This window comes from Equus caballus, chromosome 12 (assembly GCF_041296265.1).
Source record: "Equus caballus isolate H_3958 breed thoroughbred chromosome 12, TB-T2T, whole genome shotgun sequence".
Classification (NCBI taxonomy): Eukaryota; Metazoa; Chordata; class Mammalia; order Perissodactyla; family Equidae; genus Equus; species Equus caballus.
Genome location: NC_091695.1, coordinates 12,063,552 through 12,077,030, shown reverse-complemented (window position 1 = coordinate 12,077,030; position 13,479 = coordinate 12,063,552). Strand labels below are relative to the sequence as shown.

Below are 13,479 nucleotides of genomic sequence, written 5' to 3'. Positions count from 1 at the left end.
TTTGATTATTTCTTCTGGTGTAGCAATGCCCAAGTATTCACATATTGAAAAACATTATTTCGTTAAAATCACTTGCCTTTTATTTTTCCTTTATGTCACACTTAGAGCATTATATTGACTTTTTGAAATTACATGTCAGTAGATCCCATTCTGTATGAATTTCATTTCAGTATAGGAAAGGGGGGCAATACAAAATACTTGTTATGAAAGAAGTTAGCTGAGACAGGATCGCGATCCATCGGCTTCCAGAATAAAGTCTAGACAGCTCAGCTTGGCACTTGAAATCCTTCATGATTTCTGGACCTGTCTCCTGGCAACATCCCTGGATTTCGTACTTCAGCCGTACCAAAATTATTATTCATTTTCCAAACACACCGAGCCATAGCAGTCAGCAGCACATACTGAGTGCTTACCATACACCAGGCTCTGTGCTACGTGCTTTGCATCACGTATGTCTTTCAGTGCATGTGACAAGCCAGTGAGACATAGATACTTTTATTATCCCCATTTTACAGGTGGGGAAACTGAGGTCACACAGTTAGTGATGGAGCTGGCATTCAAACCGAAGCAGTCAGATGTCAATCACTGCTCTTCACCTTCACTCTGTATTGCCTCCTGGGGGGGAGGGGTGGGTAGCTCCATGCCCTGCTCCCTGCCCCTTTCTCCCAGTGTGTGTCCCATCTGTTGTTGGCTGGCAGAGTCCACTGCAGCCCTCACAACTTCGTTCAGGTGTCATTTCATTCATTAATCCTTGCTGGATCCCTCCACTTAGAATTCAGTTCTTTTCCTGATCTTCCCTTTGCACTTGACCTATCATTTTTATTATGGCTCCTCTTTAGAAAACTTTAGAAAACTAAGGTGGCCATGATAAATTGCTAAATGCCGTTCAGGCCCTGTCCCCTTCCCTCATCCTCCAACGGTCACTCAGCTGGGTTGTGGATTACGTTTACAACCCAGCTCTCGCTCCCAATCACTCAAGACTCCTCACCCACTGGCTGGCTGGCACTGCCCCGGGGGAAACACAAGCCAAGTGATTCAACTCCCCGCACACGCACCATTCAGAATCAAAGCGCAGTGCCGGTCATCAAAGGACACTCTTCATTGTCAGAAACAGGGATCAGAATGCCACAGGGGCCACAGGGATTCCCTCCCTTACCCACCTGGGCAGGACATATCCCTCCTTTCTTCTCTGCCTTCCTCTTTTCCAGGGACTGTCACTCCCTGAGGCTCCTGTAGGCCATGGAGACCTAACCGCTATCTCCGGTTAGGGCTGCTGCCACCACTGTTTCAGCTCATGGAAGACCCGTCTCTTCCCAGCCTCCTCCAGTTGAAAAGCTGATGTTTGCCCCCAAGGGTGTGCCAATCATGGTCAGACATACAGGATTGGGGTCTGCTGACAGTCCGGGGTTATTCGTGCCTCCAGTCTCCTCTGCCCACATGGCCAAGGAGAACTTGCACCAACAGCTCAGGGAATGAGCCTGGGTTTGGGGAGAAAATCGGCAACTGGCCTGCATCTGCACCCCAGATTTGACCAGCTCCTGTTCTCCCAGGCTTCCCACAATGCATTGCGGCAGTAACCCAAAAGTTACTAGTTTAGAGCAATGATCATTTCTATCCCTTGCAAGTCTGTAAGTGAACTGGGTTCAGCTGGGTGATTCTCATTCAGGGATCCTCATACAGTCGCAATCGGACAGCGGCTGGCCCTGGAGTCATTGTGAAGGTTTCCTCACTCATACTGCAGGCAGTTGATGCTGGACCCTCAGCTGGGGTCAGGGCCAGCTTCATGGGCATGCAACTTGAGCAGCTGCACAAGGCCCCAAACTTAGAAGGGCCCTATGCTTGGTTTAATGCTCTGTTGTCACCATTTAAATTCTTAATTTTTGAACAAGAGGCCCCACATTTTCATTTTGCACTGGACCTTGCAAATTAGGTAGCTGGTCCTGACTGGGCCTGTGGGCCACCACATCTACACATGGCCTTTCCATGTGGCCTGGGCTTTCTCACATCATGATGGCTGGGATCCAAGTGTGAGTTTCAAGAGAGCAGGCAAGGGGCCAGCCCCGTGGCCGAGTGGTTAAGTTCACACGCTCTGCTTCAGCGGCCCAGGGTTTCGCCAGTTCGGATCCTGGGCACGGACATGGCACCGCTCATCAAGCCATGCTGAGGCAGCATTCCACACGCCACAACTAGAAGGACCCACAACTAAAAATACACAACTATGTACTAGGGGGATTTGGGGAGAAAAAGGAAAAAATAAAATCTTTAAAGAAAAAAAAAAAAGAGCAAGTGAGACATAATCAGTATCACCTTTTATGACCCAACCTAAGCCCTCCTCTTATAAGGAGGGGAACGGCAAGGTCACAGTGTAGGAAGAGCATGTGGGATGGGCAATCCTGTCACAGCTGACTTTGGAAAATGCAGTTTGCCACATCTGGTCATGAACAAGTCATCTCCCCTTCCCTGGCCTCAACCTCCCCATCTGCAGAAGGGGCATGGGTCTTCAGGTCCCCATCTGGGAAAAGGGCCAAGGGAGAGTTGAGGTCTGATCCTCACAGACGCTCCCAGCTCCCCACTCCTGGGTCATGGAGCAGGTACTCAGAGGAATTGTAACCTGGGGTGATGGTGCCAGGAGCCCAACCCGGGAGATCTAAACATCTACTCCCCTGGAGGGGTGAAATCTCCCAGGAAGGCAGGGGTTTCGCCCCAGACATCTGTTTCTCCTGCCGGCATCTCTGCTTGTCTAATGATTTCTCCTCTTTCATTTCTCCCCGGGGCATGTTGTCATCTTTCTCATTAACTTCCCCTCAAGGTCACTCCCAGCAAGGTCCCCAGACTCTGAGCTCTGCTAATTCCCCTGTTATCCACCAGCAAACCAGGAAGCTAATTAAATTGTGAGTTTGTGCACACACTCTTTTGTCAATCTCTGAATCTCTCTTCTCAGTCTCTCTGTCATCTCTCTCTTCCCTTTCTTCTCCTTTCTTACTAGCCCTGCGTAGTTGAGATTCATCGGGACACTATTTTCTCGCACATCTCCCTGCCTCTCCACTCTTCTTCTGGGTCCCATCTTTCACTCTGCAGCCAGAGTAATCTTTTTAAAATACAGTTCTGAGCACTCTCCCCTCTGCTGCAGGATAAACCAAGCTCCTTAGCTCAGCATGTGAGCTTCACACACTTTACCCGCCATAACTTCCCTTCACAAACCCTTCTGTGTTGTCTAGGCCACCTCCACGCCTTTGTTCATGCTTTTACCTTTGACTGGATCCCATCCCCTCACTCCTCCGTCTATGTCAAATCCTCACCATTATTTACAAGTAGCCTGCTCTAACACCTTCCCTGATCCCCCCAGGTGGAATTTCTCTGTCTCTAGCTCTCATAGCCCTTTGCAGCTCTCTCCTGGCACTGATCTCTTTCCATTTATTGTGGTGCTTTGTATCCACATCCAGCCACTCCCACTAAATGATTAGCTCCATTAGGGCAGGGTCTCTAGGTCTTATTCATCTCAGCTTCCTCCTGAGCACCTACTTAACACTGTGTCTTAGAACACTTCCTTGTCTCCTGGACCAAGATGGCAACTGGGGCTCCAGCCTTCAGGTATACATTCCAGGAAGAGGGAAGAGAAGAGAGAGGGCAAAAAGAGTGGGCCCCTCTGATGAGTCAGTCCCTTTAAAGCACATTCTCTCCCAATAATTTCCACTTACATCTTGTTGACTGTGCCTAACTGCAGGATCAACTGGGTACACTGCCTCCCTTCAAACTCAAGAGCTCATCCCTCCTTTTACAGATGAAAAAATGGCCTAGAAAGGATCCGAGAATTAGGGGAGCTGCAGAGCATAGTGGCAAAGGACCAGGTTTGAATCCAGCCCCTGCATTAACCTCTTTCTTCCTCATTTATAAAACTGAGTTAATGATGCCTACTTCAGGGGATGTTAAGAAAGTTAAATAAGGTAATGGATGTGAGAAAGCACTTAGCACAGTTTGAGACACAGTTATCGTTCATTGTCTTAGTTTGGGTTCCCCCCAAAAGCAGACCTTGAGACAAAGACTTGAGTGCAAGTCGTTTATTTAGGAGGTGATCCCAAGAAGCAGCGGGAGGGAGTGGGGAAATGAGAAAGGAGGGGAGGAAAGCAGGTAAAGCATCCAGATCTGAGCAGGTTTAAAATTACTGTTGTGTCGTGGTAGCTGCACAAAGTGGGAGCAGGCAGGAATGCCGACGTCGCCGACGGCTCTTTTCTCTGAACCCTGGGCCACCTCCTCCTAACTCGCCACCCCGGCCTGCCCTAGACACCCGCCAACTCATGGCATCCTCTTTCTCCATATCCCTTTCCCAGTGGCCTCCACCCTGTCCCAGTCCCCTGAAGCAAACCCTACTGTCATCTGCCTCCACCACTGTTTTCCACGCCCCACTCTGACTTCTCTGGTGGAACGTTTTGTGGACCCAGGGAAAGTGTCAAATGGCTTTCAGCCGGAGCCAGGTCCCCACTGGGCTTTAACTGTCCTGCCTGGAGTCTTGCTTTCTTCCCTCCCCTCCCACCTTCAGAAGACACTTTCAAGATGGCAGCCCTGCCCTCTGGTCCAGAATAGGACAAAGCCCTAAGAAGGGCTGTGGCTGCCACAGGTCAGCTTCCTGCTTCCCCAGCCCTCCTGCTACATCCCTGTGTGGCGCGTCCCACCCTCACCCCGCCTCATGCACTCCCCATAGGCCTTTTCAGGCTGGTGAAGGAGACAGTCGTGGTCGGATAGGGCTAGACAGGTGCTCCATCCTATGCCCCCAAACACCCCATGCCCAGCCTGAAATGCCTCCATTCATTCCTTCCCATTAAGGCACATATTCATTCATTCATGTCAGCATTCACCTAGCACCCTGACGAAAACTTAATGGGCCAGTCATCATTGTGCAGACCTGTAGGAGGACTAACCTGTATTAGGTTAACCAGGGTCACGTAAATTTTGAAAGTTCCAGAAGGAGCGCTCCAGAGGGGTTTCACAGGGCACTGGGCTTCTCAGGGGCCGCACAGAGGGTGTGTGGCAGAGTCCAGACTAGAGACCAGGCCTCCTGAGTCAACCAGGGGCAGACGGAGGGCACCAGTGCTGGCAGCTGAGTGTGGGGTTCTTCAAAAGCCATCCACTCTGTTATCTGCTTAGTGCCAGGCAGGCTGACACCTCCAGCTGTCATGAGAACAGCAGCCCTGAGGAAGGGAGTCCCAGAGCCCCGCTCAGTGGGGTCCAAGCCCAGAGCGGAGGCCATGGGAAGGGCCTATGGTGAGTGCTGAGGTGGGAAGATGGCTGCACCCAGCCCTGATGTCCTGCTGGCTCCTGCTACCCCAGCCCCAGCTAGGCAGGGCATCAGTGTCCCTCCGCAAACAGGTCCTTGGCGCTCTCCCGTTGCCCTCTCAACCTCTCCCTTCTTACAGGCACTGCAGAAGCAGTATGACCAGCCAAAACTCAACTCTGCCCCAAGGACTCCCCTCCTTTCTCACCCCCTCCCCAGGGGGCCCAGGCTGACCCTCTGATGTCTGGGGGCTTTGCCTTCCTCCTTCCTTGCTAACCAGCTATAGGCGTTTTCAGATCTGGAGGTGAGGAAGAAAAATTAGGCCGCTTTAAGCCCTTCCTTTACTGGTGACATTGACCCATTTATCCTTCTCTTCCCTCAGCCCCCTCCCCCAATGCCACTCAGCCTGGACATCTGTCCCAGCCAAAATCTCACCTTCCATTGTCCTTGCAGCCCAGAGGCTAGTCCAGCCTTTGCTCCAGTCTCGTCTCCTCAAAACAGGGAGGAGGCTGGTCTGCAGGGTGCCCTGGGCCATCCCCAGTTTGGCCTCTGCCTCAGGCCTCAGTTTCCCCATCTGCTAACTTGGATTAATGAATCCTGCTCTCTAGACCAAGAGGACGAAGCTCTGGGCGGGGAGGCGGGGGGGGGGGGGGGGGTGGTCACGGACGAGGAAGGGCCCCGTGCTGGGCGCAGCCTGCGCAGGGGCCTCCCGCGTTTGGTGCCCCTAGGCCCTGCGGCTCGGCTCCCCCTCCTCTCCTCGGCGCGCCCTCCCTCTCCCCCTCCTCCCTCTCCCCCTCCCCGCCTCTCCCCTGCCTCTCCTCCCGCCGGTCAGCTCGCTGCTCTCAAGCCGTCCTCTTTGCCTCGCGCCTCCTGCCCCGCGCCCACCCCGGGGTGCCCGCCTCGGCTCCGGAGGACCGGCCGAGCCCCCGCCGCCCCCGCCAGGCCGGGCCGCCGCAGCGCGGGCGGGCAGTGCGCAGCCCCGGCGCCCGAGCGCGGAGCTGGATCGCTGGCTCGGAGCGAACCGGGCGGACCGCCGCCCGCAGCCAGGTGAGGGCGGCTCGGCGGCGGGGGGAGCTGAGGGTTCTGGTTTATCGGGAGCGGGGGCGGGGGATGGCGCGGGGGCTTCGGGTCCTTTTTCCCTGAAAGGAGGACCTGGGAGCTTTTTTTCATGAAACAGGCTCCAGGGCTTTTACTCCGGAGGGATGGATGAAGGAAGGTCTGGGGAGAGAGGGTTTGGGGTAGCCCTTTCTGAGGGATTCTTTTTTCCATGAGAAAGGATTAATTGACTTCTTCTGTCAAAGGGGGATTTATCTTCTTGGGAGCGTGAGGGGCTTTCAAGGTAGGTGGGGACGGGGGTTCTGGCGGGGCTTGAGGGAGGGGGGAATCGGGGAGGGGGCTTGTCGGGGAGGGGGCATCTGAGATGCCCTTAGCCTGACATCGCTGCACCTCCCCGGTCGGTTCCGGGGCTCTGGGTCAGCCCAGCTCTCTCTATCCCAGTTTTTTCTCTTTGAAGATGACTATTTTGAGCCCCACTTGGACAGAGCCAGGAACAGCCATTTCCTTCCCTGGAACTCTGATGCCCACCTGACACCCTCCCACCTCTGCCCTGCTCAGGGAGGGGTTTCGGGAGGGATGGGGACCTAGGGATCTAGAAAATGGGCAGTGGTTGGTGAAACGGAGGCTGGGTACGGACACAGAGGAGGACCCTCTGAGACTAGCAGGGTGCACAACGGGGCAGGGGGATTGCTGGGGTAGGGTGCTCCTGGGGCAGGACCTGCTAGGAATGCAGTGGGTGAGGAAGAGATGAGACATCCCCATACTCTCAGAAGGCAAAATGCTCGAGTTTTTGTTTGGTTTTGCTTGCTTTCTCCTTCGCCCTGGATCCTAAGAGTCATTCCACTTGTCTCCTCTATTTTTGCAAAAAGGGAAACTGAGGCAGAGAACATGTTGGCTGGAAATATCTATGTCTAGGAGGAAAAAGTGGTGGAGAGGAAGGCACGCTGAATTTGGAGCCCAAAGACCTTGTTTGAAGGCTTGCCTTAGTGCTCCATGGGTGACCTTGGGCCCAAAGGCTCCCCTTGTTGGGCCTTGGCTTTCTCATCTATGCAATGGGAGAGGGCCCACCAGTCTCTCAGGTTTGCTATGAGAACAGATGTGTCCAGGGTTCTGTAAAAGGAATGCACTCAGTACTCCTGAGGTACACCTTCTCCACGGCAGACGGGCCCCCTTCCTCCCCACACCCTCACCAAGGGTATCGGCTAGTCCATGGGGCGCCTTTCTAAGAACTAGAAAAGGTACCGCCTCTGGAGGGAGAGAGTGTTCAGCTGGGCTAGGCACTTGGGTCTTTAGTATGAGAATTAGAAAAAGCCACACTTTTCCCCAGGTGTGGCAGCTCCACACAGCTGGGCAAGCAGAACATGGGCTAGATGCCAGGACTCACCTCCCCCAGGTGAACATCCTTGTTGTGTAGGTCACGTCTACACAGCTGCACCTGGCAACACTTCCCAGCAGGCCCCAGTGTCTCTAAGAGACACAAAGCTACACACACTCCCTGTAGAAGCCCCCATCCTAGGCTGTTGCCAACTCATTTTCTTTTCCGCTTTGTCTGCACTTCAGGGCCTTTGGGTATTCAAGCCTTAAAGCCTATGCCCTACCAGGAAGCAGGAGTTCCCTAATCCCTTATGTCAAGAACTTGATCAGATCGTTCTTCTCAAGGCCAAGGGCAGAAGCATCTGCACACCTGGGCAGCAATGCCATTCATAAACCCTGTTCACACCTGTTAACTCAGAGCATCCTCACAGTAAACTTGAGAGGCAGGTCTCCTCTCCATGTACACAGAGGAAGCCATGCCCAGAGTAGCTAAGGAAATTGCCTAAGGTTTCACAGCATATAAGTGGTAAAGCCAAAACCCAAACTCAGGTCTGTTCTCTCCCCTTCCCCGCAACTGAGGAACAAAGCTGCTGACCTCATGGTTTAGCCAAAGCCCTGCTGGGGCTGTTGCCCTCCCTCTCTATCTCCAGCAGCCCCTGACTCCCTGCTTCCCCTCAAAGAGCAGCCCCCAAGCCCAGAGGAGGGAGTCACTTTCTCTTACTCTGATTTAAGGGGCAGGGGAGAGAGCTACCTTCAAGCCCAACTGTTCTGGCCTCTTTAGTGCAAGAAGGACCCCTGGGGAGTCCAGAGGTTCAGTGTGGGAGCTGACCCTTGAAGGGGTCAGAGGCCAGGAAAGGGGTCAGGGAGCAGCTATTTCCTTTCCTGCCCAGATGGAGGCTGAAACAGTGGCCATGATGGAGGGCATCAGAAAGAGCCAGCGCCTGAGTGAGAGGCAGGCCAAGGACCACAGAATAGCCACAGGAAAATGCAGCAACCCGGTGGCTGAAGGAAACTCAGAGACCCCCTGACCACTCCCTGTGTTCCCGGGGCCCCTGGGTGCCAAGGGAAAAGGGATGGGGTAAACCCAGCCCCTTCAATCAAAGCATTTCTGCTTGTGTCTGTGGTATAGGTGTGCGCACTTTCACTTAACAAACTGGTTCGATGCTTACCAAAAAAAAAAAAAAGAGTCATGGGCCTAATGTAATGGTTCCCAAAGTGTGATCCCTGGACTAGCAGCATCTGCGTTAAGGGGGAACTTGTTAGAAATGCAAATTCTCAGGCCTCATCCTAGTCCTAATCAATGGGGACTCTGGGGAGGAGGCCCAACGACATGTATTTTAACAAGCCCTCCCGGTGACGCTGGCCCGCTGAAGGCTGAGACCCACTGACCTAGTTCAGGTGTGTAGGAAACAGTGTCGGAATTGTGGCTCAAGGGCAGGGCTGTGAAGAGAACCCATCTCCCAGTCCGGGGCTCGGGGCATTTGGAGGCGGCCCTGCCCAACTCTCCTCTCCCCCCTTGCCGCCCCCCTCCCAGGCGCCATGCTGCCGCTCCTGCTGGCCCTGCTGGGCCCGGCCGCCTGCTGGGCCCTGGGCCCGGCCCCGGGCTCAGCGGAGCTGCGCTCAGCCTTCTCGGCCGCACGCACCACCCCGCTGGAGGGCACGGCGGAGATGGCGGTGACCTTCGACAAGGTGTACGTGAACATCGGGGGCGACTTCGACGCGGCCACCGGCCAGTTCCGCTGCCGCGTGCCCGGCGCCTACTTCTTCTCCTTCACGGCGGGCAAGGCGCCGCACAAGACCCTGTCGGTGATGCTCGTGCGCAACCGCGACGAGGTGCAGGCGCTGGCCTTCGACGAGCAGCGGCGGCCCGGCGCGCAGCGCGCCGCCAGCCAGAGCGCCATGCTGCAGCTCGACTACGGCGACACGGTGTGGCTGCGCCTGCACGGCGCCCCGCAGTACGCGCTCGGCGCGCCCGGCGCCACCTTCAGCGGCTACCTGGTGTACGCCGACGCCGACGCGCCTGCGCGCGGCACGCCCGCGCCCCCCGAGCCGCGCTCGGCCTTCTCGGTGGCGCGCACGCGCAGCCTGGTTGGCTCGGACGCGGGCCCCGGGCCGCGCCACCGGCCACTCGCCTTCGACACGGAGCTCGTCAACATCGGCGGCGACTTCGACGCGGCGGCCGGCGTGTTCCGCTGCCGCCTGCCGGGCGCCTACTTCTTCTCCTTCACGCTGGGCAAGCTGCCGCGCAAGACGCTGTCGGTGAAGCTGATGAAGAACCGGGACGAGGTGCAGGCCATGATTTACGACGACGGCGCGTCGCGGCGCCGCGAGATGCAGAGCCAGAGCGTGATGCTGGCGCTGCAGCGCGGCGACGCCGTCTGGCTGCTGAGCCACGACCACGACGGCTACGGCGCCTACAGCAACCACGGCAAGTACATCACCTTCTCCGGCTTCCTGGTGTACCCCGAGCTCGCCCTCGCCGGCGCGCCGGGCCTCGGGCCCCCCGAGCTCTGAGCCCCGGCCCGGGAGGAGCCGGGGCGTGCATGCCCAGCCAGGGCCGCGGCCCGAGCGCCCGCCGGCGCGGCTGCACCCTGCTAATAAAGTGGGCCTGCGGGGCGCCTCTGTGCCCGGGGGTCCTGCCCTGTGTCTTGACTGCGACGCTTTTGTCTGGGGGCGGCGCGGGAAGGCGCTGAGTACTGCAGGCGCGGGGTCGGGGTCAGGGGTCAGAGGGCAGGATTCTATCAGGCCCTGGGAGGACCAGGAGGTGGGGATTTGTACCCTACTTTCCTAACCCATTGTGGGCCTCCCCTTCATGTCCCGTTCTAATCAGTCCCCTCTGTCTAACTCCTCCTCATTGACCTGCAACGTCACTCTTACGGTCTGGCTCATTCCTTTTTGTGACAACGAGCAACAACCTGCTACCTCTCTGGGGGCTTGGGGTTCAAGGAAATAGCACGTTCCTCTTCCACAGGGCGTGCGAATGGGATGAGCAGTTAACACCTGGTTGCCCGACTCCCGCCCTCCCAGGATAGGGAGGGTGATTTGCTCAGGGCAAGGGTTAAACAGCTTCCTCTGACACAGAAAGACACAGGCTCCAGGAGGCCAGAACAGAACATTTTATGGGACAGCTACACAGGAGCAGGGCTACGCCAGCCAGCCTCAGCTTGTCTCTCTCAATCTCCTCCCAGCCTCACTCCCTCCTCTGAGGTGTTCATCTGAGCCTGTTGAGATGGACCAAAAAAACATTTCCTCCACCTTCTTCCCTCCACTCCTCCAACAGATTGAACTAAAATCCATTTTGTTCTTCTAGCCCAAATGGGGAACTTGGAGGCTCGGGGACCCCAGAGCATTGGTTGGGCTTAAAAAGAGTATCTAAATTAGGACTGGGTGCTGAGCACTTAAAAGGTCCTGTAGAGACCACAGGACCACTCATGGACTGCCACGTGGGGGAGTTGGAGGGTCTGACCTGGCCTTACTTGGGGGCAGCTTCCCTTTCAGCATCTCTTAAACACGCTTCTCAACTCTGACCCCAACACACACACACACACATACTGCCTGCAAGTCCTGCCTTTAGCTCTGTGCCTGCTGCCTGGGACCCAGAGTCTGGGTTCTTAGCCTGTCAGGGCCCAGGGAAGAAGATGGGAGAGAGGTAAGCTGGGATCCAGGGTACAAGCCACGCCCAGAGGCCTGAGCACAGTGGGATGAAGCAGGTGCCAGATGGAAGTCTCTGCCCAGGATGGGTCTGGCTGGGGGAGGGTCAGGGGAAGGGGTCAAGGATCAAGGCCCAGGGCCCCAGAGAAGGGGGCTGGCCCTGGGGGCAGAAGCCCTTGCACAGGTCCCAGAGTGTTTCCTGTGCCAGGAGGGCGAAGACCTGGGCCCAGCGACCCCTCTCCTCAGCCTCTCTAGCCTTGTGGAGCCGGTAGACACAGGACAGGCCTGTGAGGAGCAGATGTTCAAAGTCCCAAGGGCTAAGAGGAGGCCCCTTCCGCAGGTTCTGGAACTGCTGCAGCTGCTGCTTGGCACCTTCCACGTCACTGGGCACGTGGCGCTGCAGGAGGAACGTGAGTCGGCGGCCTGGACGTGTAGATGCCAGTTCCTCGTCCTGGATGTACAGCTGCCCCATGACATCCAGCTCCAGCCCAGCCCAGAGCAGCTGCAAGGGGAGCAATGTAAGGGGTGGGCTGGGGCCTAGGGGCAGGGCAGGGAGCTAGAGTGGGCCAGCGGGGCATAAGCAGGCAGTAGGACCCATGCTGGGTTGCCCCTCCTCCCCCAGCAGGTCCAGCTTGAGACATCCCCCTTCCCAACCCTGAGCTTAGGAACCTCTGAACACTCCCACCCCCATGTCCCAGGCTGGAGGAAAGACCTCAAACATCACTTCCGGGGCCTCTGGCTCCTGCAGGCCACCTCCCACGCTGGCGCTGTTCATGGGCTGCCCTGGGGCAGCAGAGAGGAGTCAGGCCGCTGCCAAGCTCCACCTTGAACACCTCGGCCTCCTAGAAGTGTCCCTCAGCTGCCTGGGAGGGGTGCCTAGAGATTGTTCTATCTACAAAAGAGCAGGAATGCCATCCCGTGCCCCCTCCCCCTACACACACGTGCACATTGACATTCACCCTCCCAAGCACAGGTCTTGTGATCCCAAAATCATCATCCCACACCCAGATACCACCTCGGCAAATGTCCAGCACTCCTCCTCGAACTTCTGCAGTTCCCTTGGCCAAGAGCTCCAGGCCAGTGGGTCACAAGACACTTCACTTCCCATTTCCCCTCCCTACAACCATCTGGGGACAGTGTGACCTAAAACAGTGCCAATGACCCTTCCCAAAAGGTCGAGGACCCCTTTGGGAAGAACCTACCCTTTGCTTGCTCCTCAGTAGTGATCATGTGCAAGGCAGAGGCCAGGCAAGGCAGGATGTCTGTTGCAGCTCCTTCATCCCCCACCCTGGGGTGCTGCCTAGCCCTTGGAATGCTTGTCCCAAACCCAGGGCGAGTCAAGGGGTCCTGCTTTGCACATCATCCAGAATAAGCCCAGGGCCCAACTCTGTCCAGGGCCAGCAGTGAGGGCACCTAGGGCTGTCTCCCTTTGCTTCACCTGGACCTTTCTGGTTCTGGGGGTGGGGCCCACACCATTACCCGCCTCTAGCACTGGTACCCACCATGCCCACAGTTCCTAGGCCCTGCTAGGCTCAGATAGAAGCAACTGTGACTGCTGTCAGCTGGGAGGCTTCCTTGGCTCCCATCCACCCCACCCTGAAGCCCCGGTACCTGCATAGTGCTGGGTTGTGGTCACCCCTGGGAGGAGGCAGATGGCTACCATTAGCCAAGCCAGGAATTGCATTGTCCCAGCCATGCCCCAACACGTCCTCTGAGTCTTACTCTCCCTACTGCTCTCTGCTGCCGTGTCCGCCTGCCACACACAGCTCCGACTTTTCACTGCAGGCTGCTCTCTGGCGTTCCCTGCTTTTGGTGTCAGTGTTCACTGCTGAACAGGGAGGGGCTGGCTTTGGCTTCCAGGGGCTCTTTCCATCCCATGGAAATGTGGAATCTTTGATTGTTGGCAGTAGGAGCCTCGCTCCCTGCTTGTCAGGCCCTCAGCCTGTTCCTGCCCAGATGGGTGGGATGTTTAGTTAATAAAAAAAAGGTGTTCGGTAGCAAATAGCTCTAGCCTGGCCCTCCCAAGAGGTAGGAAAGAGCCCAGGCAGTAATGCTACTTTACTATCTGTCCTCACTCACAAAACATCCTTCGCTGAGCCCAGCCCCTGACACCCAGTCCAGCCTAGTCCAGCCCAGCCCAGCCCAGCCTCCAGGGAGCCCCTCAGCAGCCAAGAGCATCAGCTGCAAAG

General features: G+C 56.4%; 2 protein-coding genes across 5 annotated transcripts; one reads left to right on the top strand and one right to left on the bottom strand.

Annotated features, from left to right (window-relative positions):
* The first annotated feature begins 5,960 nt into the window (after positions 1 to 5,960).
* C1QTNF4 (C1q and TNF related 4) lies at positions 5,961 to 10,291 on the top strand. Of its 2 annotated transcripts, none has more exons than XM_023654012.2 (2): positions 5,961 to 6,316; positions 9,174 to 10,291. In XM_023654012.2, the coding sequence occupies exon 2, from the start codon at positions 9,179 to 9,181 to the stop codon at positions 10,151 to 10,153; it is 975 nt and encodes a 324-aa protein (XP_023509780.1). In that variant the 5' UTR covers positions 5,961 to 6,316; positions 9,174 to 9,178; the 3' UTR covers positions 10,154 to 10,291. The 2 variants fall into 2 exon arrangements, with proteins under 2 accessions (XP_023509780.1, XP_023509781.1); XM_023654013.2 differs by lacking the exon at positions 5,961 to 6,316 and adding an exon at positions 6,365 to 6,608.
* Positions 10,292 to 10,740: 449 nt separating this feature from the next.
* FAM180B (family with sequence similarity 180 member B) lies at positions 10,741 to 13,357 on the bottom strand. 3 transcript variants are annotated; one of them, XM_003362605.5, is made up of 3 exons: positions 12,902 to 13,357; positions 12,003 to 12,073; positions 10,741 to 11,792 (listed from the first exon to the last, which is right to left on the bottom strand). In XM_003362605.5, exons 1-3 carry the CDS (start codon positions 12,984 to 12,986, stop codon positions 11,397 to 11,399), a joined length of 552 nt encoding a protein of 183 aa, XP_003362653.1. In that variant the 5' UTR covers positions 12,987 to 13,357; the 3' UTR covers positions 10,741 to 11,396. The 3 variants fall into 3 exon arrangements, with proteins under 3 accessions (XP_003362653.1, XP_023509783.1, XP_070085586.1); XM_023654015.2 differs by having other exon boundaries at positions 12,003 to 12,182; positions 12,902 to 13,038; XM_070229485.1 differs by lacking the exon at positions 12,003 to 12,073 and having other exon boundaries at positions 12,902 to 13,092.
* Positions 13,358 to 13,479: the final 122 nt, after the last annotated feature.